Raw genomic sequence first — 26206 nt, 5'->3', positions numbered from 1 at the left:
TTACCGTGGGACTTAGTCAATTCGTGTAAGAATGCCCCTATAATATTTATTTATCTCACGCACATGGAAGGACGATAGACAGACAGATTTAAAAAAAAATTACATGATTCGTTGGGGTATTGGGATTTTATGTAATTTTAGTTAAGTGTAAAACGATTGTATTTTTTTCGTATTCTACTTATACTATCAGTATGTAGTTTAGTAAACTGAATAGTTTTTATTTATTTATTGGGAAACAAACAGCGAAAAATAATACATATGTTTAAACAGATATAGAATACACACAAGCCATAACAGTTTACACTTATAGAATAATAACAGTCTTTGTTGCTCGAACCAGACTTATACAATTTAGTTTAACTTCTATGTCTTTGTTAAGTAGGTTCAGGTAAGGTTATTAAACTTTAACAACAGAAAAGAAAGACGTTATACCTTGCTGATACGTAATTTACATGCAGCTCATTATCTTACAGATTACAAATCATTAGATTTAATATTTACTACTTTTTTATTGAATTTTTTATTACTGTTATTTATTTATTTATTTATGTTCTTAATTGCAGAAACAAACTTAGGTAAGGTCGAATTAAATATATCAATATCAGAGTACTTCTCATTATAACTTTTGCATGCTGTTACGAGAAATCTGGGGGCCTACCGGGAAAATCGAAATTAGCAAATTGCGGGGATCTTTCTCTTTTACTCTTACTAAGGCGTAATTAGAGTGACAGAGAAAAATGCCCGCAATTGACGAACTTCGATTTTCGCGGTAAGCCTCCTGTTCTTCGCGTACACAGTTCGGTTGGAAGGTATTGAGTTGAGAATAAGTTAAAGGAACGCGTTCGACGGTCTAGACACGAAAGAATATGTCCGAAAGCAGGTCGGCTACCGGGAAAATCGAAATTCGTCAATTGCGGGCATTTTTTTCTGTCACTCTAATTACGACTTAGTGAGAGTAAAAGAGAAAGATCCCCGCAATTTGCGAATTTCGGTTTTCGCGGTAGGCCCCCTGATTAGGCGAGTCAATCGATCCGTTAAGGATTTTAAATAAAACCACTTGGTCCCTAACATCGCGACGCACTTGAAGGGATTCTAGATGGTTGTGGTCAAAAGTTTTGAATTTTTATTTCATAAACTTGATAAAATTATTTTGGATCCTTTCAATTGAATTAATGTGAATAGTAAAATGAGGAGATCATACCGTAGAAGCATATTCCAAGTGGGATCTAACGAAGGCGTTGTATAAAAGAATGATAGTGTTTGGATATTTAAAATCCTTTGACGAAATATAAATCAGGGGGCCTACCGGGAAAATGGAAATTAGCAAATTGCGGGGATCTTTCTCTTTTACTCTAAGGCGTAATTAGAGTGACAGAAAAAAATGCCCGCAATTGACGAACTTCGATTTTCGCGGTAAGCCTCCTGAGCATTTTGTATGCTTTCTGAACAATTTTATTTACATGGGTAGTTAATTGCAACTCATTGTCGATGTACGCCGAGATCTTTAACCTCATTTACTCTACGAAGATGTACGTTATTAATAGAATAATTATGAATTATAAGATTACTTTTTCTCAATACGATTTAAACATTATTGTTATTTCATAAAATCACAAAAGCAAATGACGTAACGCTAATTTTAAAAGTAAACAATGGACTGTTTGTTGACAAATGATACATCTCTTTCAGACAAGCTCTGTAAAATGATTACCTATTTCGTGCTAAGATGCGTTTCTCTCAAGTTAATTGCGAGTTGTGAATAGGCTAATTAGACCTAATAAGGGTTTTTCCTTATGAAATGAAAAAAAAAATCGAAACAAACAAAAAACTCAGTAATTTATTTACTACCACAAAATCAGAGCCATAGTGTACCGTACTGGTAACAAAGCAAGGTTGATATTTGTTTAATTATTTTTTCACCACACCAGCTGGTAAAGAATCTCTTGATCGGTCAAAAACGGATGAGAAATTAGCATTTTATCCACATGTTGAGCAAAGTAATCAGATGCAAATTTTGAGTTGTTTCCTCATGTTAGTTGGTAATTGACTTTTAAATGATGATTTTGAATGAGAATGAGAAAATATTTATTGCCACAAAAAACCTTATGGACAAAGTACAATAATAACCTTAAATATTATACTAAATAAAAATGAATTAGAAAGATAGGTAATTCATTACATTTAATACCTGATGATTGGCCAATGGGCTCCAATCTCAGCATATGCCAAGCAGAGGGCCTAGCGCTGGTTTTCAGACTGAACCCTTGAGATATAATAATATTTGTCAACGTTCATTTGGATTTGATTTGGTTTGATTTTATTTGATATATTACAGTTAGAATTTTCCTCGCGTTGGTGTGATGAAAATTTTTGTGTTTCACTCGGTGGCAAAAATTGTTTAACCCTCGTGTGAAACTTGGTACCCTCGCAACATTAAGATTTAACATTCAACTTTATGAGGTATGAAACCCAATAAATATGAAAAGGCACTTTTTTACTTTTTGCTTGTTTGACGTCGTATTCGACATCGCTGCAAGACAGTAGAAATGTACCCATACATTGAGATATTCGAACAGCAATAGGTACTCTTGACTGGCCATCGATGGACCTTGGGGCCTAGCCAACATGACAACTGTTGACAGAAAACGATAAACGAAACTTAAATCATGTATGGTATTCCACCTCAAGATCTCTTGAAGTTTAAATGTATTTTAAATGATTGAATTTTAGAATGAAGGCTAACGCATATAATTTCGCCGCTTGGGGCGCTAGTGTAGAGGTCTTTCAAAATGTCAAACAAGCATACGGCCCGCCTGTTGGTAAGCAGTCACCGCAGCCTATGGACGCCTGCAACTCCAGAGGTGTTACATGCGCATTGCCGACCCTTTAAAAACCTGTACACTCCTTTTTTGAAGAACCCCATTATGTAGACCCTCGGGAAAACCTCGGAAGGGAGCTCATTCCACAGCCGGCGCGTCCGCGGGAGGAAATTCCTCTTGAACCACACAGTACGCGACCATTTATGTTCTAAGGTGTGAGGATGAACACCCTGCCGATTATATTGGAGGTTACAAGTTTTTACAGGCTTTTATCAAAGAGAATTTGAAATAGAGGTGGATTGTCAAAGTAAACTTTGTAGCCACAGTAAATTTACTGCCATCTTTCGACACATGATAAAACTTTTAGAACGCCATTTGATGTTGATCCTTTTTCTTTGAACGATATGTGTTAAATTTGTTAAATATCAAAAAGTGGCGCCATTCGCATAGGCCAAATGTATGGGGCAACGTTCCCTACGCTTGTTGAAGTTTTTTTTATTTTATACTACGTCGGTGGCAATCAAGCATACGGCCCGCCTGATGGTAAGCAGTGTCCGTAGCCTATGTACGCCTGCAACTCCAGAGGAGTTACATGCGCGTTGCCGACCCTAAACCCGCTCCCCCTCGTTGAGCTCTGGCAACCTTACTCACCGGCAGGAACACAACACTATGAGTAGGGTCTAGTGTTATTTGGCTGCTGTTTTCTGTAAGGTGGAGGTACTTCTCCAGTTGGGCTCTGCTCTAGATCTGGAATGACATCCACTGGCTGTGCCCTACCACACAAAGCGAGATGACATTCGCAATGCCCATACCTCGCTTTTGGACGTAGTTTAAGGACGTACCCGGGTCCATTTTATGTTACATTTTATGTAATGAAGCAATGAAAATTATCTGTAGTAATGAGTTAGGATTTGTATAAGCAGCGTCTATATTAGAACCATATTTAAATGCAGATATTTAAGGGTCATTGTCCGAGGTACAAAAACCAATTGAATGTGTTTGAACGGAATATTTTTGCATCATATTATAAGAAAGACACTGCCGCCTCCTTTGTGAATGAATCTGCATATTTTTCTTATTTCTCAATATTTTTCTGTCGTCTCATTATCCTGTACATTTTGTACAATAGGGAATATAAGTTTAACTGTCCTGTTATGTGCTATAAGAGCCAGAGGACCAAATCATATTTATTCATTTATTATTAGCGTTAAATAGTAAACTAACATGTACATTAAGTTCAAAACAAAAGTATTTATTTACAATAACAATATACATAATGGATATATACAGATAATTACTATAACTAGCTTATATCTAAAATAGGCCCTTGAGGCATTGTACCAAGGATGCTGGCGGCATTTCCTCGTTGTATCGCAATACTGATACGTTGTGCGAGGAAGCCGCCAGCTCTTCGGTCACCAGTTACGTCAACCAGACGTTTCGCGATATGTGGACCATTATGTTGTCTGTAATAAATAAATTGATTGATTGATATTACGAAAACTGTGCGTAGGGGGCGCCACTGGCACAGACGGTAAACAAACCCCATTAATGCATCATATCATATTTATTTTGTAACAAATAATCTGTGAAAACTTGTCAAAAAACTGTTTTCTGCATATTATATGTATAGGTCACACTGAGCAACTTTTACTACCTATGTGAGCAACCCCGCAAATCGCAAATAAAATTGGCTGTGTCATATGTTTTTGCTGGTGTAACGTTGATATTTTGTATGGGAAAGTCTACTTTTTTTGCGTTTTTTGGGACTTTTCAACATGATAAATACCTAACTAGATTCTTGCATATGTGTCGCATATCTTATACTAAAGAAAGTAAAAACAATCGGTAAACTTAGATTAAATTAACTTATAGGTAGATTCGTTGTTTCCTTTAATAAAGTGTTTGATATCTTATTTGAAGCTGTAAACGACTAGCGATTTACCTATTCGCACATGTATCGTACAATGTTTTACAGTACAAATGGCCCTTTAAATTTTCGAGATGGTTACGTAATGTGCTAATTATCGCACTAGTGCGATAAACTAACACCATAAGTACTGTAAATATTTTGTTACAGGATAGCCCAAGTTTTTCGTATCAGTGTTTAGAAATCTCTCATGAACGGGTTCGAATCGATAAAGATAGGATTCATCATTGTTAAACGGATTTTTGGCAACCGTATTAATTATGATAAAAAAAAGCGCTGTATTTTTTTAAACGTGGTGAATCCAATGCACCTTAAGAGGAAAGAGGACGACCGATTGTCTATACAAACGCAATCCCCATTTTCATTTCTGGATATTAACATTTTGGAAAATATTGTTACATAATTTAATAGGTATACTATAACCATAGCTATTATTATTAATATGTCTTTCCCATCACGGAACAATGGTGTTCCGGACCTTTGGGAGGCGTGCGCGGAGCCGAAGCCAACACGTAGAGCCCTTTTGACAATTTAATGAAATGTAACCATACACCGTGGTACACCGAGCGGATGCTGCCCTTGCCCGTGTTATTAATATTATTATTAATTATTATTGATTTCTGTATTATAAAAATTAGGAGCGAGAAACAGATTTTATATAAAATTGTAAATGCTTCTAACGACTATAATTTAAAAAAAAAACGAAAAATCACACGTAGGGGCGTAGGGGGGTAGCTGTGTTTGATATACAGTCAAGTGTAAAAATATGGGTGTACACATCTTACTCAAAAATATGTCCCATAGCATCTTATTCCAGTGTAATACGAGCGTAGTACCATATTTATGAGACGATTTATTCGATACTTATTTTTGCACTTGGCTGTACAACAAATTGTGTCAAAATATTTTCAATAATTTTCACATCCAAAGAGGAAAATGAGGACTACGTTTGTATGAATATTTCGCGCGGGTCCTCCACTTTCCTCTTAAGAGAGATAAACAGATTTTTGAAATTGAAATTGAACTATTTACTTCAGGTATTATACCCATATATGTAAGATTAGTTTCTTAAAGACTATTATGTTAGTAACTTAGTGCCCACAGTATAATTATTACATATTTGAATCTAACGAAGTACTTAACGGTAATTTTTCTATGAAATTCAATTTCGGAATAAAACGGTTTCCACTAAATAAATCTTAACAAATCACTTTCATTTTGATGTCGATCGCTTCAGCATAATATATTCTAGGTTTATAGGTTTCGCTTTAAAAAAAAATGTGTTGTAAAACGTACAAATCTAGTTTTTCTTTGTGTCAATAACATACACCGAAATCATGGAGAATGAAAATATTTAGAAGTAAAAAACGTTTTGTCTTTTTGTATGGACAATATCGTGGTATTATACTTCACTTAAGTGTTGCTGTTAGAATAGCTATGATGTTGCAACGTCGTGTTATTACCAAAAGTCTGGTTCAATGACCTCTCGCATTATGTAAATGTATTATAACTGCACTATGTAACGTCAACAATGCTAACCGGTTCGTTTGGGTCCGGTTATTATTTGTAGATACATGGCATTGGCAAGTAATGTCATAACCACAAACTACTAGTCAGACCAAGCTAAGTTGGCAGCGATTTTGATAGCTTGTGCAAGTGTTAAGTAAACGTCATAATTTTATAAAAGTTTGGCGTTTAAAATAACACTCACTATCAGGGCAAAAGGCTGGTGGTGTTTATAAACAAGTGTCTGTGACGCATCCTTTTTTTATGCTAAACGGTGGTAAACAAGCATACGGCCCGCCCGATGGCAAGCAGTCTCCGTAGCCTATGTACGCCTGCAACTCCAGAGGAGTTACATGCACGGTGGCGACCCTAGCATCCCCGCCCTCGTTGAGCTTGGCAACCTTACTCACCGGCAGGAACACAACATTATGAGTAGGGTCTAGTCTTATTTGGCTGTGGTTTTCTGTAAGGTGGAGGTACTTCCCCAGTTGCGCTCTCTAGATCTGGAATGACATCCGCTGTCTGTGCCCTACCACACAAAGCGAGATGACATTCACAGTGCCCATACCTCTCTTTTGGACGAGTTTAAGGACGTACCCGGGCCCAATCCTAGAGATTTACTGCCCACGAACTATCTCAAACGTCAGATTGTTGCAGTTAACTGACCAGAAACCCATAGACCAGGAAATCCTTGTAAGGAAATGGCGCTGGATTGGACACAGCTCCGTAGACCGAATAACCACCTGTTCAAGCAGGGTCTTCGCTAGCAATCGACTGGCAGTAGACGGTCAGGGCGGCCTCGTACCACATGGAGGCGATCAGTTGAGCAGGAGGCTGGCTCAACTGGACTCGGCTGGGAAGAGCTGGAAGTAGCCGCTCAGGATCGCGCCAAATGGAAAATTCTTCTGCGAGCCCTATGTCCCTGATGGGGGATAACAGGATTACATCATCATCATTATCTAGGCTATCAAAACCGCTACCAACTTATCTTGGTACCTATTCATTGGTATTTAAATTGGATGAATGCCTAATAAAGCGTTCATCAAGTGGTGTGATGATAAGATTGCTAACTTATCATCAAAGATAAGTGTAGATCAATAAAAAAATACAATACCTATAAAATATAAAAAAAACAACATAACGTACGGGTACAAGAAATACGAATTTGTTCGTAAATTCTTATTTACCTCCCTTAATACACAATGTACTATTTTACACGTCCGTTTATCGGACGACTAGACAATTCGATCATTTTAATTTACAGGGAGGTGCAAGATAATTATTATTGCAATTAACTGTACCTATATTTGACCTATTTCAAACAAGATCGCTACAAACACATCGTTTTACTTACGTTACCTTAGTGTTGCAAATTAAAAAATGTTTTATATTCATAAATTACCTCCACCTTCCATATTAATTATGGAAGGTGGAGGTAAGGAATGTAATCTCCATGTACCAAAAAGTGTCATCAAAAAACCTTAAATAGGTGGCGCTACAATACCTAGAATACTTGAAAAAAAAAAACAAATCAATAATCATAGACAGCGCACTTCACTCCGTCAATAACGCCTACGTTCTTAGCTACAGCCGGGCTAGCACATGATTGGCGCGACATTATCTCGCGGCGCGATAGACTATCCGTCCCTCTTTAATTAACATGGTTAGAAAAGGACGGGTAGTCTATCTCGCCGCGAGATACTGTCGCACCAATCATGTGCTAGGCCTACTGGAGAGATTTGGAACTATTATTTAGAGCTAACAGCTGGACACTTGCAACAGTTCTACCATAAGAGATTTCACTCCTTTTAATTCCACACTCCATAATATTAATAATTATTAAAACGTCATTTAATGACTTTGTCATAATATTTATTTACTTTTGATATCAATAATCAACGAAAGCCTACTTGATTTTAATAACAGCTTTTATTGAAGTTTTATGCTATATGTGAGTAAATTATATTCGTTGAGTATGTAATTTCTATGGACATATATGAGGGTAGGTAAGTTTTACACATGTTTGGTACACTGTCGGATTTTGCGTGTGTTGATTTCGAGCATTTGCAATTAAATAATAGTTTTATTTGTGACTGTAATTTTCTAGTATTAATTCATAATCTGCTGTGAGTGAAATTTAGTATAATTCTACAATAAACATATACCTAATGTGCGGCAGATATTTTTGAAATCCAGGTATGGGAAAAGATAAATTGTAAATCTTTTATTTTATATGTCTCGCATTCGTTTATAAATTTTCGGTCTCTTAGATGGTCCATAACGTATACAGTGAAACCTACTTGATAATATGAATCTGAAAAAAGATGAAATAATAAAATCATCACTTCACCTTATAAAACAAAGTCCCCCGCCACGTCTGTCTGTCTGTATATTTGTTACTTCAAACTTTCTTGTTTCTCATTCTTTGTTTCTTGAGGAACGTTTAGTTGTATAATTACTAACCGTGCTAAGCCGGGGCGGGCCGCCAGTACCTAATATGACCGCGGTGGTCGCGGTTCTACTTGCCTACCTACCGGTGTGGCGAAACGTCCATATAACTCGATTTCCACTAGGTGGCCTAATTTTCACACACACGGCTCATGAAGAAAAACAAAGCGGGAGTTAATTCCCGCCGCCCTACGAATATTCCAAACTGAAACAGATGTCATTCTTTATTGCAACCATGGTACAGTATAGATGTTATACATGATATACGATGTGACTGATATATGATCACGCGCCACATTGCGGAATTTCACTGGAACTAATTTTTTCACATTAAACTGGACAGTCATCCTCCATCATCATAATGAGAATAACAGCGCCCTCTTGACAATGATCATATATCTCTGATCGGGCTTTACAAAGATGTAGACGACCAGTTTGGCCTAGTGGGTAGTGAACCTGCCTACGAAGCTGATGGTCCCGGGTTCAAATCCTGGTAAGGGCATTTATTCGTGTGCTGAGCATGGATATTTGTTCCTGAGTCATGGGTGTTTTCTATGTATTTAAGTATTTATAAATATTTATATTTTATATATATCGTTGTCTAAGTACCCTCAACACAAGCCTTATTGAGCTTACCGTGGGACTTAGTCAATTTGTGTAATAATGGCCTATAATATTTATTGATTTATGTACGCAAGAAAAAATACTTAGGCTTTCACTGCCTCTCTCTATCACTCTTTGTCATTAGTGCGACAGAGCTACCATTAGCGTATCGTACGCTACGGCACAAACGATTGGCATCTTGGCTTGGCACCCAGGATTGAGATCGAATCAGCGTCTCCTGCACTCGCACCAAACGCCATAACCACTAGGCCACCCGAATCACGGCGCAAGGGTCAGATTTTCTCTAGCAGGTACTCTGTTCCTAGTCGCTTTCCAATACAGCCACCACTGGTAACTCCTTTTAGTGTTTTCTAGGATTCGATTCGAGTCGTCTAAATAGGTAGTTTTTACGATGTTGTTTATCTCAAGTGAAAACCTTCATTACTATCCTCATGTCGTCCTTGTCCCACTCATTCGTATGCAGACCATATATTATGTATCCTTCTTTATCCTCGATATATCTTAAACTGGTTATACCTTTGCATTTGTTAACTTATGGTAATATACCGCTGTGATATTCAGAATTAGCTTATGTAGGCATTTTTTTTTAATTTATTGAATAAACAAACAATTTACAGTCTAGAATTTAATACAAGACCCATCGTAGGCAAAACCTTGAGGAGGTTTGTGTGCCGATGTGAAAAAGTAGAACTATAAAAGTAGTAAGACTTTTCTAATATTGTTGAATTAATCTGACATGTTATTTTTAATATTTTTATCTTATTTTATGTTATAGTGCGATACGTACTGCAAGTTTTGCATGTAAGCAAGGTACGATTGAACTAATAGTTATTTGTTTTACAAGGGGGCAAAGTAACCGCTTGTGCTAATATTGATAATTTGATACCCGAGCAAGCGAAAGATTCCAAAATTTTACCACGAGAGTAGCGAATGATTCGAGAAGTGGAATCTTTAGCGTTACGAGGGTCTCAAAGGCACGAGGAATAACAAACTTTGCTTCCTAGTGACACACAAAAATTTTCACCACACCAACGCGAGGAAAATACTAACTATGAAATACTAAAAAACTTAAACCAAATCAAATCCAAAAGAACGTAATAAAAAAAATCATTCAAAATCATCATTTAAAAGTCAATTCTGATACCAGCTAACATAAGGAAACAACTTAACATTTGCATCTGATTACTTTGCTCAACACGTGGATAAAATGCAACTTTCTCATTAGTTTTTGAACAATCAAGAGGGCCTTTACCAGTTGGTGTGGTGAAAAATATGTTATTGTACACTTTTGTAAACCCATATTCAGCAAATAAATAAAATACAAAATACTTCGAAAATAAATGTACTCGTACCTAACTTACACTCATAAAAAATATTAAATTTAATATAGGTATAATTACCATAACTTATCTTAATTAAAGCGCGCCTGATTACTTTTTTTAATTAAATCTTAATTATCAGTGTAAAGTATTTACTGCGCATGCCATTTGCATTGATGACGGCATAACCTTACCTGAGAGTAGCTTCTAACTAAGCTATCGATGTAAGTACCATTCAATTCAATTAATTAGAATAAACAATTTTATTATTATTATTTATCCCTTTAAAAACATTTTCATGTAAAATATTGCCAAGACGACACCATATAACTCGCACTGTCAACAAGTAAATTAATTATAAAAACAAAAAAACCTGACTGCCACATATATTTTTGAAATGGTCTTTTCACTAGCTTTCATTTGATACCCATATTGCTATGGTAAGAAAAAAACAACCCCACCTTTTTTTCATTTGCGGGCGCCATTTTCCAAATTTAGATAACCTATTTAACTACCGCAATTCTGAGGAATTCAAAGACATGCCAAACGGCTGGTCGGTTTTTGACATAAGAGGTCAAAAACCGACCAGCCGTTTGGGCTGTAGGGCGTGCTAAAAAATGGACATACATACATATGTACGCTCGAAAAACATTACCCAATTTTTTTTCGCGATTTCGGGGTTAGTCCCATAGTGAAAGTTGCTCAGTATGACCTACATATTCACCCCATAAATTATTGCAGGAGATTAAATTAACATCCTAGATATGATGTTGCTTACCTCGATTCGCATTACGTTGGTCTTCATAACTTTTCAATATCAATATCATTTATTTGCAAGAATACTTAATTATACCTAGTTACAGGATGTTCTTGTAGAATATTGTACAGAATTCTATCGTAATTAAACGATGCGCAAATTTTATAGTACAATAATTTTCATTCAAACACAATGTGTTAGAGTGTCATCCGCGAATAATATGCACTTATGGGGAATAGCAGAGGGAAGGTCGTTTATATATACCAAGAATAAAAGGGGACCCAAATTGCTCCCTAATCAATTTCATAATCATAATCAACATATAAATTCCAACCAATCATGCCCTTAAACTTAAAATACCTCCATAACATAGATATTATGTATAGGTTTATAGCCCGCATCGCATGGCTTATGTAATCATATATTTACATATGATTATTGACACAGTTACTTATATACCGGTAAATGGCCGTGACACCGCGCCGGGTGACTGACGGACTTTGTGTAAAAAAGTGTTAAAATAATGTTGTTTCATTGTTTAAGACAAACAATGTGATTTCTGGATCAATTTATTTTTATACGATGCGGTGATTTGGTCGCTATTCAGTGATGGAAGACATCGTCAGAAATCCGGGTTGGAAGGTCAGATGGTAGTCGCTTTCGTAGAAACTATTGAGTGATTAAGTAGTTGCCAAGCGGATCCCAGGCTCCCATGAGCCGTGGCTAAAACCCGGGACAAACGCGAGAAAGTTGACGGTGCGGTGTGTGGTTTAGAAGATTAGGTATAAACCTTTTGAACACTGGGAACACTAATGGTTGATGGGATTTGTTGTGCCTAGGAACACTACTAACCCCCTTATTCATAAACGTCTACTAAAGTTACGATGCCGCTAATAATCGTTTGTCCCTTTCCGACGTATTGGTATGATGGAAAGGGACAAACGATTATTAGCGGCATCGTAACTTTAGTACACGTTTATGAATAAGGGGGTAAGTGTTTATGGTACATATGTAAGGTTATTGTGATATAAAAGTAAACATTCATGATTTGCTTTAAAAAATGCCGTGTTAGTTAGTATGGGTCAATTCTGGGAATCTGAATTGACCAATTTCCGTCTGTCTAAGGTCTCGATAGAGCTAGGCCAAGCTAAGTTGGCAGCGATTTGGATAGCACAGACGTGGCACAGACTATGCAAGTGTTTTTTTTAATATCATCATTTTAATAGAAGTTTGATACTTGCACAGTCTGTGCTATTAAAATCGCTGCTAGCTTAGCTTGGTCTAGCTCTACTCGTACGCACTACAAAAACATCAAATTACCAACTGTGGAAATATGCCGTTTATATGTATTTCAAGTATTTTTATTGCTCTCATGTTGTTCTACAAATGATAATGTTTACAATAGGACCTTCAAACATGAACCCTGCAGTAAGGGCATCGCAACAATTCTTATGTATGTAGTTATGTATAAATAGTGGTACTTACCACATTTTATCGCTGCCAATTTGGCAGTTCCAAGTCGGTGCAGCTTATACGAACTTCACAAACTAGCATAAAAATTTTTTTTTCGCCAAAAAATCTAACGAATAAATGTTGTTCTTGCAGCCACAATGCTCTGTCTGGCCTGTCTCCTCACGGTGCTCCAGCTGGCCCTGGGCGCCGAGTACCTGCTGCCTGGCGATGTAGTACCACACCACTACGACCTGTCACTACTGTACGATGTTGACCCAGCTACAAACTATAGCTTCTTCGGCAATGTGGATATACTGGTAAGTTAATATGCCTTAGTTATAGCTCATGAAAGAAAATCAAATAGAACGCAACAGCGTTCGAAAATTATTTGTATTTGAAATCAGAAATCGGCTAGGGGACACCCTGTAGAAAGTAAAACTGATGTAGTAACTTATGTTTAGTTCCGTGTACTTTAACGGGAATGGTTTTATGAGTAGTTTCACTTTTATTACCCGCAAGCCGAAAGGAAGAGTTAGGTTAGGTGAGTGAATGTTGTTTGAGTCGTGTTTACAAAGTATTAGAATGGTATTAGAGGAATGATATTTTGGTGAATGAACTGTCAATAGCTTCGGTTTCATGACCCTGGGCTTCATCTTAACTAAATTCCTAAAAGTATGGAGTTTAACAAAACAAAAATTAATCTTTAAAAAAAATATTTTCAAAAAGGATAAAACAAAATAAGCCTTTTATACGCGCTAGCGACTGATATACTAGAAGTCGGTGCTAAATCAGTTCAGCAACGACGGAGTTCTGAGGTGTATAACATATAAAAAAATACGGTCGATTGATAACCTCCTCCTTTATTTGAAGTCTGTTAAAAAATAAACTGTAGTTAAGTTTCTAAACTTTTTAATTGTTAGGTAGATAGGTAGTTGGGTTAAAAATCTTTTCGTTGTCTTTGTTGACCACTCTGTCACGCTTCTATTTTTATCTTTTATCAAATAAATAAAAAAGTTGAGTGCAATTGCATGTCTATCTAGCTGTAGATTATAATTCTCTTGAGAAAAATAAAAACTACATTTCACCCCATTAAAAAGGCCCAATCCGCCACAGTTTTTGGGGACAAAAAACAACAGCTCCAGGTTTAAGAGAGATGCGATTGCATCTTTTAAATCATCTTTATACAAGTGGCTCTAACCTTGGCAAATTGACAAACAAATGTCCAAGAACGGAGTAAAACTGGACACAAACACAGCGTGGCTAATAGAGCTATACATATAGCCATTGCAGGTAGATGCCAAAAGGCAAGTAAACACTAAAGTCGACCTTGCACACAATGACAGTTTTTTGCGACGATTTCACTTCAACATGATCGAATCGTAACGTATGTAGGTTGCTTTCCAGTCCTTTTGTCTGATGCCGAGGTCAAAGGAAATTAAATAGAAAACTGATTTCGATGTTTATACGTGACCAAACTGATAAAATGAGGTATATTTAGCATTTCTGGAAATCAATCGCTTGTCTAGCGTAGCTGTACATAAATTTTACTTACTTGACAAGACTTTAAAACTTTTTAGGGTCCATATTTTCATACAAAAAGTGCTTGAGTTACCGGAAAGAAAATTTGTTTGCATTCTCAGAAAGAGTTAAGAAATAAAATATTACATATCTACTACTGTTTTTCAAATTATAGGAATTTTCAGTAGCCACCGCGACATAACACTTTTCGTTACATCTGGTTTTTGATCAGATCAGAAGGACATTTCGGGTCAAAAAACATTGTTAAAAATTGTGTGATGTACGTAATTCTTGGAACGTTTTTGACTAACACTTGGCCGGGTTTTTTACTGTTAGACTTGCAGTTTTTTTACTTGTTACGTATTTTGAAAAGATTGTTTTGACATGAAATGTCATATAAATACACCTATTCATACGAGTGCCATGACTAAAACATGGACCGTAGCGAAATACTTCGTCTCACCTAAACAATTACAAAACTATAGGTATCCTAACTCTTAAAAACATGTTTTTCTTTAACTCTTTCGACCAAATCAAACAATGCGAATACGTGTGACGTGTCTGGACATTGTCTGTAAAAGTTGCTCAATATGACCTGCATATTCAGCCCGTAAATTATTGCAGGTGACTATTCAAACACCCTGTATTTATCAATCATCAATTTGGAGTAATAAGTTCGGTGGTCGTTTACATAATATTATGCACTTGACTGTACGCAACCTTTAGCGACATCAAGTTCTGGGTCATTCGATGAAATAAGGATAATGTTTGTTTACTTTTCTTTACCGCCCGGTTGACCGCCATCCGACAGGTATCAAGGGTACGAATCGTACAGTCTCTTTCAAAAGTAGTGGATTAAATAATACGTTTTTTAATTCGTCGACTGTAATGGTCATTTATTCGTGTGATAAGCATGGATATTTGTTCCTGAGTCATGGGTGTTTTCTATGTATTTAATAATTTATAAATATTCATATATTATATATATCGCTGTCTAAGTACCCTCAACACAAGCCTTATTGAGCTTGTCGGGCTGAGTCAATTTCTGTAATAATGTCCTATAATATTTATTTATTTATTCATGGTTGAATTAAGATTTCTTATACCGAACTATAATTGCGTACTTTTCATGTATGGGCTCCCAACTCAACTATAATGTTCATTTCGATACGCTGTAGTCTACTATAAAAATATAGAACAATCACGTGCCGCCGCGCTCCCATAGAAAAGACTAAAAGGGGGCGGGCAGAAGGGGGCTTTCACGCGTTTATGTCTTTTGTACTACATTTTTGTCTACTGACATACTTACCAATTTTTAGTTTTATAATATAAAGTATTAGGTACTTTACGTTTGTTTACTTTTCTTTGCCTTCCGGTTGACCGCCACCTGACAGTTATATTATCAAGGGTACAGAGTTCTGAATCACTTGTGACATAAAATAGCGCGCCAAAAGAACGTACGACCATTTAATAGCTTTCCATATACAGATATATCTCTACAGACCTCGTTCGAAAGGGTAGTACACTCTAATTATCTTATTAATCTCCGTTTGTAAAACTGTTATTAATATTTACTTATGTATTTTTGACCCGCGGTCAACTATTGAAGCTGACTATATTCAGAGGCAAGTATTTTGCCATTGCCATGTTTTCATTTTTACCATAAACATACAATACAATACAATACAAATAATCTTTATTGCACACCTCAATACAGAAACAATACAAATAATACAGCACATTAAGAAGAGGTAAACAACGGGCGGTCTTATCGCTAAAAAGCGATCTCTTCCAGACAACCTTTAGGTAGCGGAATTAAATAAATTTATGTCATGTCAGTAGGTGTTCCAGATGCAATAAAAGAAGTTTAGCATAGAATAAACATAAAACAAAAGAATATATATACATACATATATTAAAATACATATTTAACTGAATGCCACATACAACACAGTTTTTTTTATACTACGTCGGTGGCAAACAAGCATACGGCCCGCCTGATGGTAAGCAGTCTCCGTTGCCTATTTATGTACGCCTGCAACTCCAGAGGAAGAGTGTCTATAAAAAAAACTACTGTATGAAAAACGGAGAATTTTTCGGACACTGGCTTTTAAGTATTTTGTACATACATTTTTAACTTATTTTTATCCGTACCCCTAGTGTAAATAAATTCGATTTTGAAACGTGACGAACGCGTTTGCGTTAAGTCTCATTTTGTATAGGATTTTGAGTTTCCAAAACGTCCCGCTTGGCGCGCTCTTTCTAAATCCAATACAAAATGAGACTAAACGCAAACGCGTACGTCACGTTTCAAAATCGAATTTATTTACACTAGGGATACTGATTGCTGTGGATGATTTAAAAAAGTAACCACTGACCAGAACAGAACTTACCTTGGCACAGGACAATGTAAGCGAGTGACAGGAATATGTAACTACTTGGTTGTGGCATTACAACGACTTTTAAGTATCTTTTGTGCGGTTGTTTACAATTGACGACATGACGCGGTCAAAGATGATTTGAAATAGAGGTGGATTGTCAAAGAAAACTTTGTAGCCACGTAAATTTACTGCCATCTCTCGACAAATGACTATAACTTTTAGAACGCCATTTTACTTTGTACCTTTTTTTTCACTGGTAAGTATTAAATTCGTTAAATATCAAAAAGCTTTCGTAACAACTAAAACTAGTACCTACGCCAATTCACGGGATTAGTTGCCAAGCGGACCCCAGGCTTCCATGAGCCGTGGCAAAACGCGAGGATGAATAATTAATTATTAACTTAATTCTTAAACATTAAATCAATTTATGTCGTCATTTACAGCTAGTTAAACTCAAATCGTTGAAAGTTATCAATGTGCATATTATATTTTTATGATGCAATATTTAAGTAATTCGTATCGCCATTAGTGAAGCATACCAACGTAGATTTATTTTATGATTGCATTTCTCTTATTTTATTTAATACACATAGCATGTCTATAGCAATAGGTGGTTCAAAAACAATGAAAAATATAGTAAAATCCTCTTAGAAAGATTTTAAAGGGACCACAAGTTTAAATTATAATCGTGAAAGAATGTATGGAAATAGGGTTGTTTCCAATTTTTCGAAACGCTTGTATTACGTTCTATATTAACTAAAAGTTGCCCTAAAATTCAACATTTATACTAAAAACGGCTTTAAATATGTTAAAATCACAAAATATATTTTGACAGATGCTTTCGCGCCCAAAACGGTCTTTGAAAATTGTGTGACGTCACAGTTTACGGTTTGACACATAACTACATACACACGTAGAAGATACGAACTGTCAACTGACATTTGTCATTTGTTGTTTATCGCCTAACTGTCAACAGTGTCAATCCGAGAGTTGTGACGTCATCAGAATCTTCAATGACGTTTCGAGTTTGGTCACGTGACGTGTGCCAAAAGATATTTTAAATTCAATATTTACAAAAATATGGTCATTACACGTCCTCTAAAAGTCGTTTAACATGTTCTTATAATCCAAAAGACTTTATTGGGATACAATTCTGCCCTAAGATTTGTAGATGGAAACAACCCTATTAGGCACTCCTAGTAAAAAAAATCGTTTATTTCAGACATAAAAGTCCATCGAGGTTAGCATAATTATTACTATGTAGGGTAAAGGCACCAGTGCTCAGCCATGCACCAGTGGTCAGCCTTTCTTGCTTATTTTTGCTTGTAAATATCAAAGTTTTTCAGATTTTCATGCCAAAAGTAGGTGATATTATAGATTGATAAAGTATGAAAAATACTTAATTTTTAAAATAATTATCTAGCATAAACCACAACACTACTTCAAAGAACTTACTACTTACGTACTTTGGGTGTCTTCTGACATGAAGGGATATGTGATATGCGCTATTTTTTTGGAGCGTCACATGGTATTTTGTTTTTTAATTAATTTTTCTGGAAAAAGTAAAAAAAAATACTGCAGTACTGCAGGTTCTCAATTCGACTGTTTTTTTTTGTATGTATGTTACCCGATATCTCCGAGAATCATGAACCGATTTTCAAATTTTTTATTTTATTCGAACGGATATAACCCCGAGATGGTCCCGTTGGCACCAAGTCGGGGTCTGATGATGGGATCTTGGAGAAATCGAGGGAACTCTTCCAATGTTATAGGTACATGTATGGCGCTTTTGGTAATATTTGAAGTCGGTTTTATTTTTTGTTATAATATAAAATAATTTATTCGAAAGCGTCTGGGTGTTTTTCCTTGACCACCCAGCCTTACCCGCTTCAACATAAGTAATCGATTTGTCTGTTAGATCGTTGTACAATATCAACGATACAAGAAGTTAAGCAATTGCTTATGCAATCCGGATACCGAGAAGTTATACCTAATGCGAGGAAGTAGGTCGAACGAAAGTGCAATGCTTCATTCTGCTAGATCTAGTTCTAGGTAAGTAGTTACGCTTAGATCTACTTTTACATGGGACATATTATATATATTAAACTAGTCCCAGGAATTGGCGTAGGTACCAGTTTTTAAGAAATCAATTGCAATCTGACCCTCCTAATACAGAGGAAACTACAGGGTGGACAAATAAGAATGATACACTTTGTTTTTAAATTTTAATTACATTAAGTGGAAATTTTATCAAATATTTTTTCATAAATATATTATTCAGGGTTGGCAATTGTATACGGAAGATAATTTCTGCCAAATGTCTACCACTAGCAGCAAGCAATTTTATCTCAAATGTTTCTGTTGTTTAAAACACGTTGTTTGCTCGATTAATTTTGAAAAAAAGTGACAGTGATTGGCACCCAAATTCTCCAAATTTTGTAGCTCTTGACTTATTTCTGTGGGGCTATCTAAAATTACGTGTCTATGCTAACGAGCTGATGAAATTTAAACAGTTAAAACCGACTATTCGACACAAATGTACTAAGATAATGCCAAAAATGTGCGAATAGATGCTGAACATTGGGATGATAAGGGCTTACATTTGCCTGCTGTTAGAGGTGGACATATGTCAGATATTATGTTTCGCATGAATTTGCCAACCCTGAAGAATATATTTTTAAAACAATACCTAATAATTTTTGAACTTAATACAGTTAAAATTTAAAAACAAAATGTATACTTCTTATTTGGCCACCCTGTATTAGGCCTTATTAGGATGAGTGAGTGCGGCTTCCTTGCGATATTTTCCTTCACTGAAAAGCGACTGGTAACTATCAAGTGATATATTATATCGTGCATAAGTTCCAAAGCGCTGGTGGCCTAGCGGTATGAGCGTGCGACTTGAATTCCGGAGGTCGCGGGTTCAAACCTCGGTTTGTGTTTGTACAGTCGTCCAAGAAAGTGGTTTACCACTTTTCGATTCAATTTGTCAAGTAATACAGTCGAAAAGTGGTAAACCACTTTCTTGGCTGACTGTACCAATTAGTTTTTCGGAACTTATGTACGAAATATCTTTTGATATTCACCAGTCGCTTTTCGGTGAAGGAAAACATCGTGAGGAAACCGGACTAACCCCAACAAGGCACAGTTTTACCCTTTGGGTTGGAAAGTCAGATGGCAGTCGCTTTCGTAAAAACGAATGCCTACGCCAAAGCTTGGGATTAGTTGTCAAGCGGACCCCAGGCTCCCATGAGCCGTGGCAATATGCCTGGACAACGCTAGGAAGAAGAGCGCATAAGTTTCAAAAACTCATTGGTACGAGCTGGGGTTGAACCCGCGACATCTTGATTAAAAGCACTTTTACGCTTTTGGTAACGCCTCAAACAATACGACGTCAAAAGAATATAATGTTTTTAATTTGGAATGCTGCGTGAGTGTAATGACCGGTCAAACCTGAAGGCTTCAGCGACCGAAAAGCCTATTTATAACCTAATCAATACTATCGATTTCCAGTTTGTACAGTTATCATTTGTTTTACATTGTTATTGATTGAGGCTAAACTGCAGAGCCTAGAACACCGTAGAAAGGTAGCCTGTTTATCGGTATTCTACTGGATACATTTCGGGGAGTGTGCGATGGGATTACATAATCTTATCCCCCCATCTGCGTTCTGCCACCGTGGGACTAGACGCGGACTTGCGTTTCACCCTTACGTCGTTACTTTACCACTGATTCGCACTAAACGCTACGCATCCAGCTTTATCATGTGAACGGCTAAGGAGTGGAATTCACTTCCTGCAAATCTATTCCCAGTCCACTATAACTTGGATCTTTTTAAATCGAGAGTGAATACACATCTTTTAGGTAAGCATGTTCCATCCTAGACTGCATCGGCACTTTCCATCAGGTGAGATTGTGGTCAAATGCTTACCTTTTCGTAATAAAAATAAAAAATAAAATTGCAATGGTCAAGAGACATCTACTAAGTTACTAACCAGGCTATATTATCTAAAATAAAAGAAGATTTATAAAATCCCATGACATTTTTCCTAAAAATTTTGATGTTTTCTTACTCTGCTGGTTCCTGTTCTTGTACGATCTTAAGAGGCTGTCAATACCTAAAGCGCGCACACTGTCTATTTGTATCGGAGTAAATGAGATAGCACTGTCGCATGTTACTAGGCCTGAGCAAGGGAATAATAAGAAAAATATTTAAATAAAAAAAAGTGGGTTATTAGTGTAATATTTTACTCAAGAGCGGTTTAGATATAAATGTTTTGAAATTATGATTTTAATTGCAGACCCATAAGTCAAAACAATAAAGACATAAAACCGTTTAATTGTGATTTTAAGACCAATCTTTGCAATTATTTTCTATCGAGCCGATTTCGTTCAATCATGTATCGAGTACAACCACGGTCTTTGAAGTATAATTAATATGAACATATATTTTTCTTACTTGACTAAAACAAATAGTCTTTCTTAAAAAACTGTTTAAGTGACATCAATTTCAAGGACATTGGGTGTTGACAGCCTCTTAAGCAGAGCTGTGAGGTTTTAGTTGTTGTACTACAGTTTTTAACCGATCCACTGCTCGTCCATGCCGCGTTATGTAGAAACCATTCAGTAAAACCCATGAAGAGATAAGGGCGGAAATATTCCAAAAAAACTAAGTAGTCTTTTCTTTTAATTTTTCTAATAATAGAACAGACAGGCTTACGACTTCCTTATTTCAAAGGAGGATTTTTCAGGTGGGGTTTCAGACTTGACCGAAATAATGGGTTCATGACAAAAAACAGCATGTAATAAGAAAACACAAATGGCAAAAAAAACCGGCCAAGTGTGAGTCGGACTCGCGCACCGAGGGTTCCGTACAAACTTGTAGGTATATAAGTAAAAGTTCACCCATCACGACAATCGAGTGAAATTATGTCAATTATGAAAAATATTTTTATTATATGTTGTAACTAAAAACTTACGGTTTTCGCAATTTTCCCTTTATCTGTGCTATAAGACGTTGCTTCGCACCAAATTTCAAGATTCTGAGTTCATAGGAAGTACCCTGTAGGTTTTGATTCCCTTGCGAGTGTCGAAAATTTGCGACATAAACGGCTGTATCTTTTGTTTGCGTTGGCTTACAAGTTTGATTTTTTCACAGCTCCAAGGCACAGTAGACCTGAGTATTTGATATAAATTCCAGCTTGATACCTCTACGCGTTCCTGAGAAAAAGGGTTTTGACAGACGGACGGACGAAAAACAAAGTGATTGTTCATTTAGCACACAATGCGTACTAACTTCAGTCCTTCCATTCACATTATACCTTTCCGAACACAATATTCAAAAACATTTATTTCTTTTCCAGCTACAAGCCAACGCCAAAACCTCAAAGATCGTCCTCCACGCAAAAGACTTCGACATCGACCAAGACAAAGTCACCCTAACTGGTGAGGGAGACTCCATTGACGTCTCCAAAGTCCAACTAAACGATACTTTCAACCTGTTGACCATTGAGTTGGCAAAACCTTTGGAGACTGGGAAGAATTATACGTTAACTATCCCGTATTCTGGGAACCTTGTGAACGGGTTGGATGGAGCTTATATCAGTAGTTATGTTGATAAGAAGACTGGGAGTAATGAGTAAGTATTCTTTACAGAAATATTTTACTTATTTTTTTAAACTTATGGAGAATCTCAATCTTCATGAGCGTCAGTAAATGAATAAGTATTATGAAAAGTCTTACATAAATTGATTTAGCCGTATCGGGGTATATTGGGGTCAAAAAGTAGCCGAAGAAACCTCGCGTGATTTGTACACGAGCCCCGAGTAATTAGCTACTGTAAGTTATTTTAGTTTTACTCGTATAACTATTCGACTATTCTTAAGAATACCACTGTATCTTATTAAATAATAGTACATTGTGCAACGAGGGGGGTAAGTGAAATTTTGGATACGAGGGTGGTAATTCCCGACAGCTGCAGGCTGGAGGGAATTAAAGACCCGAGTTTGCAATATTCTTACCCCCGAAGTTACACACAATGTTTTTCATCACACTTGTGAAGAAAAAACTGAATTTTAAGCGAAATAATTTTTAAATACGGTGACATATCAAATATTCGTCCGCCATTTTGTATTTTCTTGACAGGTTAGGTATCGAAGGCACAGACCTATTCTGCATTCAACCACGATTGGAAATTATGTAAAAATATTCTTAAACATAAACATTAAATTATAAACGTCATTATTTTAAAAGTAAACTTACATGGTTCGTATGAATTAGTGACAGAATGAAAACAAAAAGCTATAACTCCCTAGGGAGTTATAGCTTTCTTTTTCACAATCCATAACTCCCGCAGGAACAATTTAGGCCTTTGTCCGTCAGTATACCTGCATGAAATAAGATCTTTTTCGCGCAAGTGTAATGAAAAAAAAAACAAACACATATATATCTGTAATGTAAAACCGCAGTTTAGTACAAAGTTTTGTTGAGAGTTTAAAACTCAACGTTTATTTCTGCCTAATAATCCAATACATTGTCAACAGGCACCTGGTGACGACGCAGTTCGAGTCCATCTCGGCGCGCAAAGCGTTCCCGTGCTTCGACGAGCCGATGTACAAGGCCTCCTATAAGGTCACCATCGGCCACCATAGAGCTTATACCGCCATCGCCAACATGCCGGTTGAGAGCTCTTCAGATAACAAGTAACATATCTACACTAAATGCTCCAGTTTTTCTTATTAGGTCAGCAGGTGGCACTAAGTCTTGATACACAACTGGCCTTAAAACTTGGGTCGGTCTGGTTTCCCAAAAAAGAAGTTGCCAAAGAATAACTGATAAGTAATCGTCGTTCTTGGACGAAGGAAAATATTGTTTGCAACCGAGACCAGTACAAGTTGCAGCGGATAAGTAGTTCTTTGGCGAAGGAAAAACTTTTTTAGCATATGGCTGCAAAGACTCCTAAGAATTAGACCATCATCATCATATTTATCAGCCAACATGAAGATGTTCATTGTTGGACCTAATGTCTCCCCCAGTGGCGGGGCAAGACCAAAATTTTATGTGGGCAAGGTACATTTAGCGAGGCCCTCTGGTGGCGCATGAAATAACGAACATTTTTACGGTGCCGAGGTACAAGTACTTATTTGAGGCGCGAGGCCCCTCGGACTGCGAGGCCGTAGGCGGTGGCCCACGTCGCCCACGCCTAACGCCGCCTCTGGTCTCCCCCAAGTATATCCACAACGACAGCAAATGCTCTGCCCTCATTCAACGGTTACATAGGTATCATAACCAGATCGACGGTCTTTTTCTGGCTACGACGGCGGCGTCCTTCGGAAAAACACATCTTCACGGAATCCCGATCTTAGCGTACTCTAATGGCTGCAAAGACATCTGACAGCTCCTAAGAAATAGGCCATCATTATCATAATATTTATCAGCCAAATTTAAGATGTTCATTGCTGGAGATTAGGCCTCGCCAGAGTATATCCACAACTACAGCTAATGCTCTGCCCTCATTCAACGGTTCCATTTGATCATAACCAGATCCTCGGTCTTTTTCTGGCTGTGACTGCTACGTCCTTTATCACATCTTCACGGAATCCCGAACTTAGCCTAGGTACCCTAGGTTGATGTTAAAAGAGCTCAGGAACTGCTTAAGTACTGAAAACCTTAGTTAAGTGCGTTGTTAATTATTATTTTCTCTTTTCAGTGCCTTGGAGAGTTATTGGCCGTGGGCTACAGTTACCAAGAAATTCAAGTAAGTAAAAGAGACTAATAAACTTTATTATTATATCCTGGAAGACAGGTTAAATTTTCTGGCTTGATTGCTATTCTCTAGTCATAGTTTAAAAAAAGTTGTAGAACTAGCTACTTTAACGAGCCTGTTGGTACCTATACCTACATGTAAATAGATCGTACAGTTCGTCCTTAGAGTACTATAGCCTTTCAAAGATTCGAGTGCCACGGTTACCCTAGAAGTTATGGCGGTCTTGGGTACTCTATTAAAGTTTATAACCTAAAAGGATAGTTTAAATTATCGTTCAAAACAACATCTTAAATTTATTGTTTTCTTTTTTCAGAAAACCTCAAGAACAATTCGTATGGGACCACTTCGGCAATTCTGTTCCAATGTCCACGTACCTGGTGGCGTGGGTGGTCTCCAAGTTCCAGCACGTGGTTAGCCCCGCTGACCTATCCAAGACCAAGTTCAGGATCTGGGCTAGAGGAGATGCTATTGAACAGGTGAGGGTATTGCTAGTGCGGGTTTTTATATATAAAAAAAAATCTAAAAACTCAAATAACTTGAAAACCCATGTGTTTCAACCCCTAGTTGACTGCATTTAAATCATTTAAAATGAGCTATAGATAACCCCTTTCAAGGAATACGTCCAATTTCCAATCAACCTGTAGCCTCTTGAAGACCTTGAAGTCAACAGTTTTTGATATGAAATCTGTGTATGATCCGTATATCCATCCATTATATATTCAAGAGTAAAAAGGAAAATTTAATCTCAAACCCCCTTTCCAGACGGAATACGCCTCAACAGTCGGCCCCAAAGTCCTCACTCACTTCGAGTCCTGGTTCGGCGTTCCCTTCCCCCTGCCCAAGCAGGACATGGTGGCCATCCCTGACTTCGCGGCTGGAGCGATGGAGAACTGGGGGCTCATCACGTACCGGGAAACTGCGCTGCTGTATGACAAGGAACAGTCTTCTTTCTTGAACAAGGAGCGTGTTGCTGAGGTATGTAACAACGCTAATTGCACCTCTGAATGGGCTATCTAAGTAACCACATTGGAAAAAGCGTGATAATGTCACCTAGAAAGGGTCGACCAACCCACTTGTATCGACAAATATGTACACCCAGCTCTGTACATATAATTCTACATATCGCTGTATATGTTGAAACAATTTTAATGCTCTGAATGCAGGTAATCATCATAATATGGATATACATATGTTCCATCTCTCTACTAAGCTCATGGACGTAGGCAGGTACAGGAGCTCAAATTTCACATACAATGTATTCCCCTCTGCGGGGTCTGCCCCCCCCCCCCAGACCTCCTGCGATATTACCCTCCGATCCTACGCCCTTGACTTGGCAAATTAACCAGCTGAGAAACATTTCAGAAAAATTCTTCGGTGTGTCCGACGTAATTCATAGTTGATGCATTTAACTGATATTGATGTTTGCTTTTTTGTTTCCAGGTGATAGCCCACGAATTAGCCCACCAATGGTTCGGCAATTTGGTCACCATGAAGTGGTGGTCGGACTTATGGCTGAACGAGGGTTTCGCGACGTTCGTGGCCTCCATCGGCGTGGCGGCTGTCGAGCCCGAATGGAAGGCTGAAAGGGCGTACGCTGTGGATAACCTCATGTCTGTTTTGAATCTAGATGCTCTGGAATCCAGTCACCCTGTAAGTTAATTAAAAAAATAGGTATCTTTATATTTCA

The 26206-nt window shown here is 37.2% G+C and overlaps 1 protein-coding gene across 5 annotated transcripts in view; it reads left to right on the top strand.

Moving 5' to 3' along the window:
• The window catches only part of LOC133529766 (aminopeptidase N-like), a 43552-nt gene that overhangs the window by 4913 nt on the left and 12433 nt on the right, over nt 1–26206 (top strand). For 2 of the 5 annotated variants that reach the window (XM_061867570.1, XM_061867571.1), the window contains exons 2-8: nt 13009–13172; nt 22118–22392; nt 23297–23455; nt 24463–24510; nt 24833–24995; nt 25282–25494; nt 25960–26169. In XM_061867570.1, the coding sequence (XP_061723554.1) occupies nt 13009–13172; nt 22118–22392; nt 23297–23455; nt 24463–24510; nt 24833–24995; nt 25282–25494; nt 25960–26169 (1232 nt within the window). Of the gene's footprint in view, nt 1–8144; nt 8262–13008; nt 13173–22117; nt 22393–23296; nt 23456–24462; nt 24511–24832; nt 24996–25281; nt 25495–25959; nt 26170–26206 lie in introns of those variants that run through there. The other 3 variants (XM_061867572.1, XM_061867573.1, XM_061867574.1) reach the window with 3 other exon arrangements.

The sequence above is a fragment of the Cydia pomonella genome, chromosome 21 (genome assembly GCF_033807575.1).
Source record: "Cydia pomonella isolate Wapato2018A chromosome 21, ilCydPomo1, whole genome shotgun sequence".
In the NCBI taxonomy this organism is placed as follows: domain Eukaryota; kingdom Metazoa; phylum Arthropoda; class Insecta; order Lepidoptera; family Tortricidae; genus Cydia; species Cydia pomonella.
Note: the sequence above shows the minus strand (reverse complement) of the source record. Positions and strands in the feature narration are given on the sequence as shown.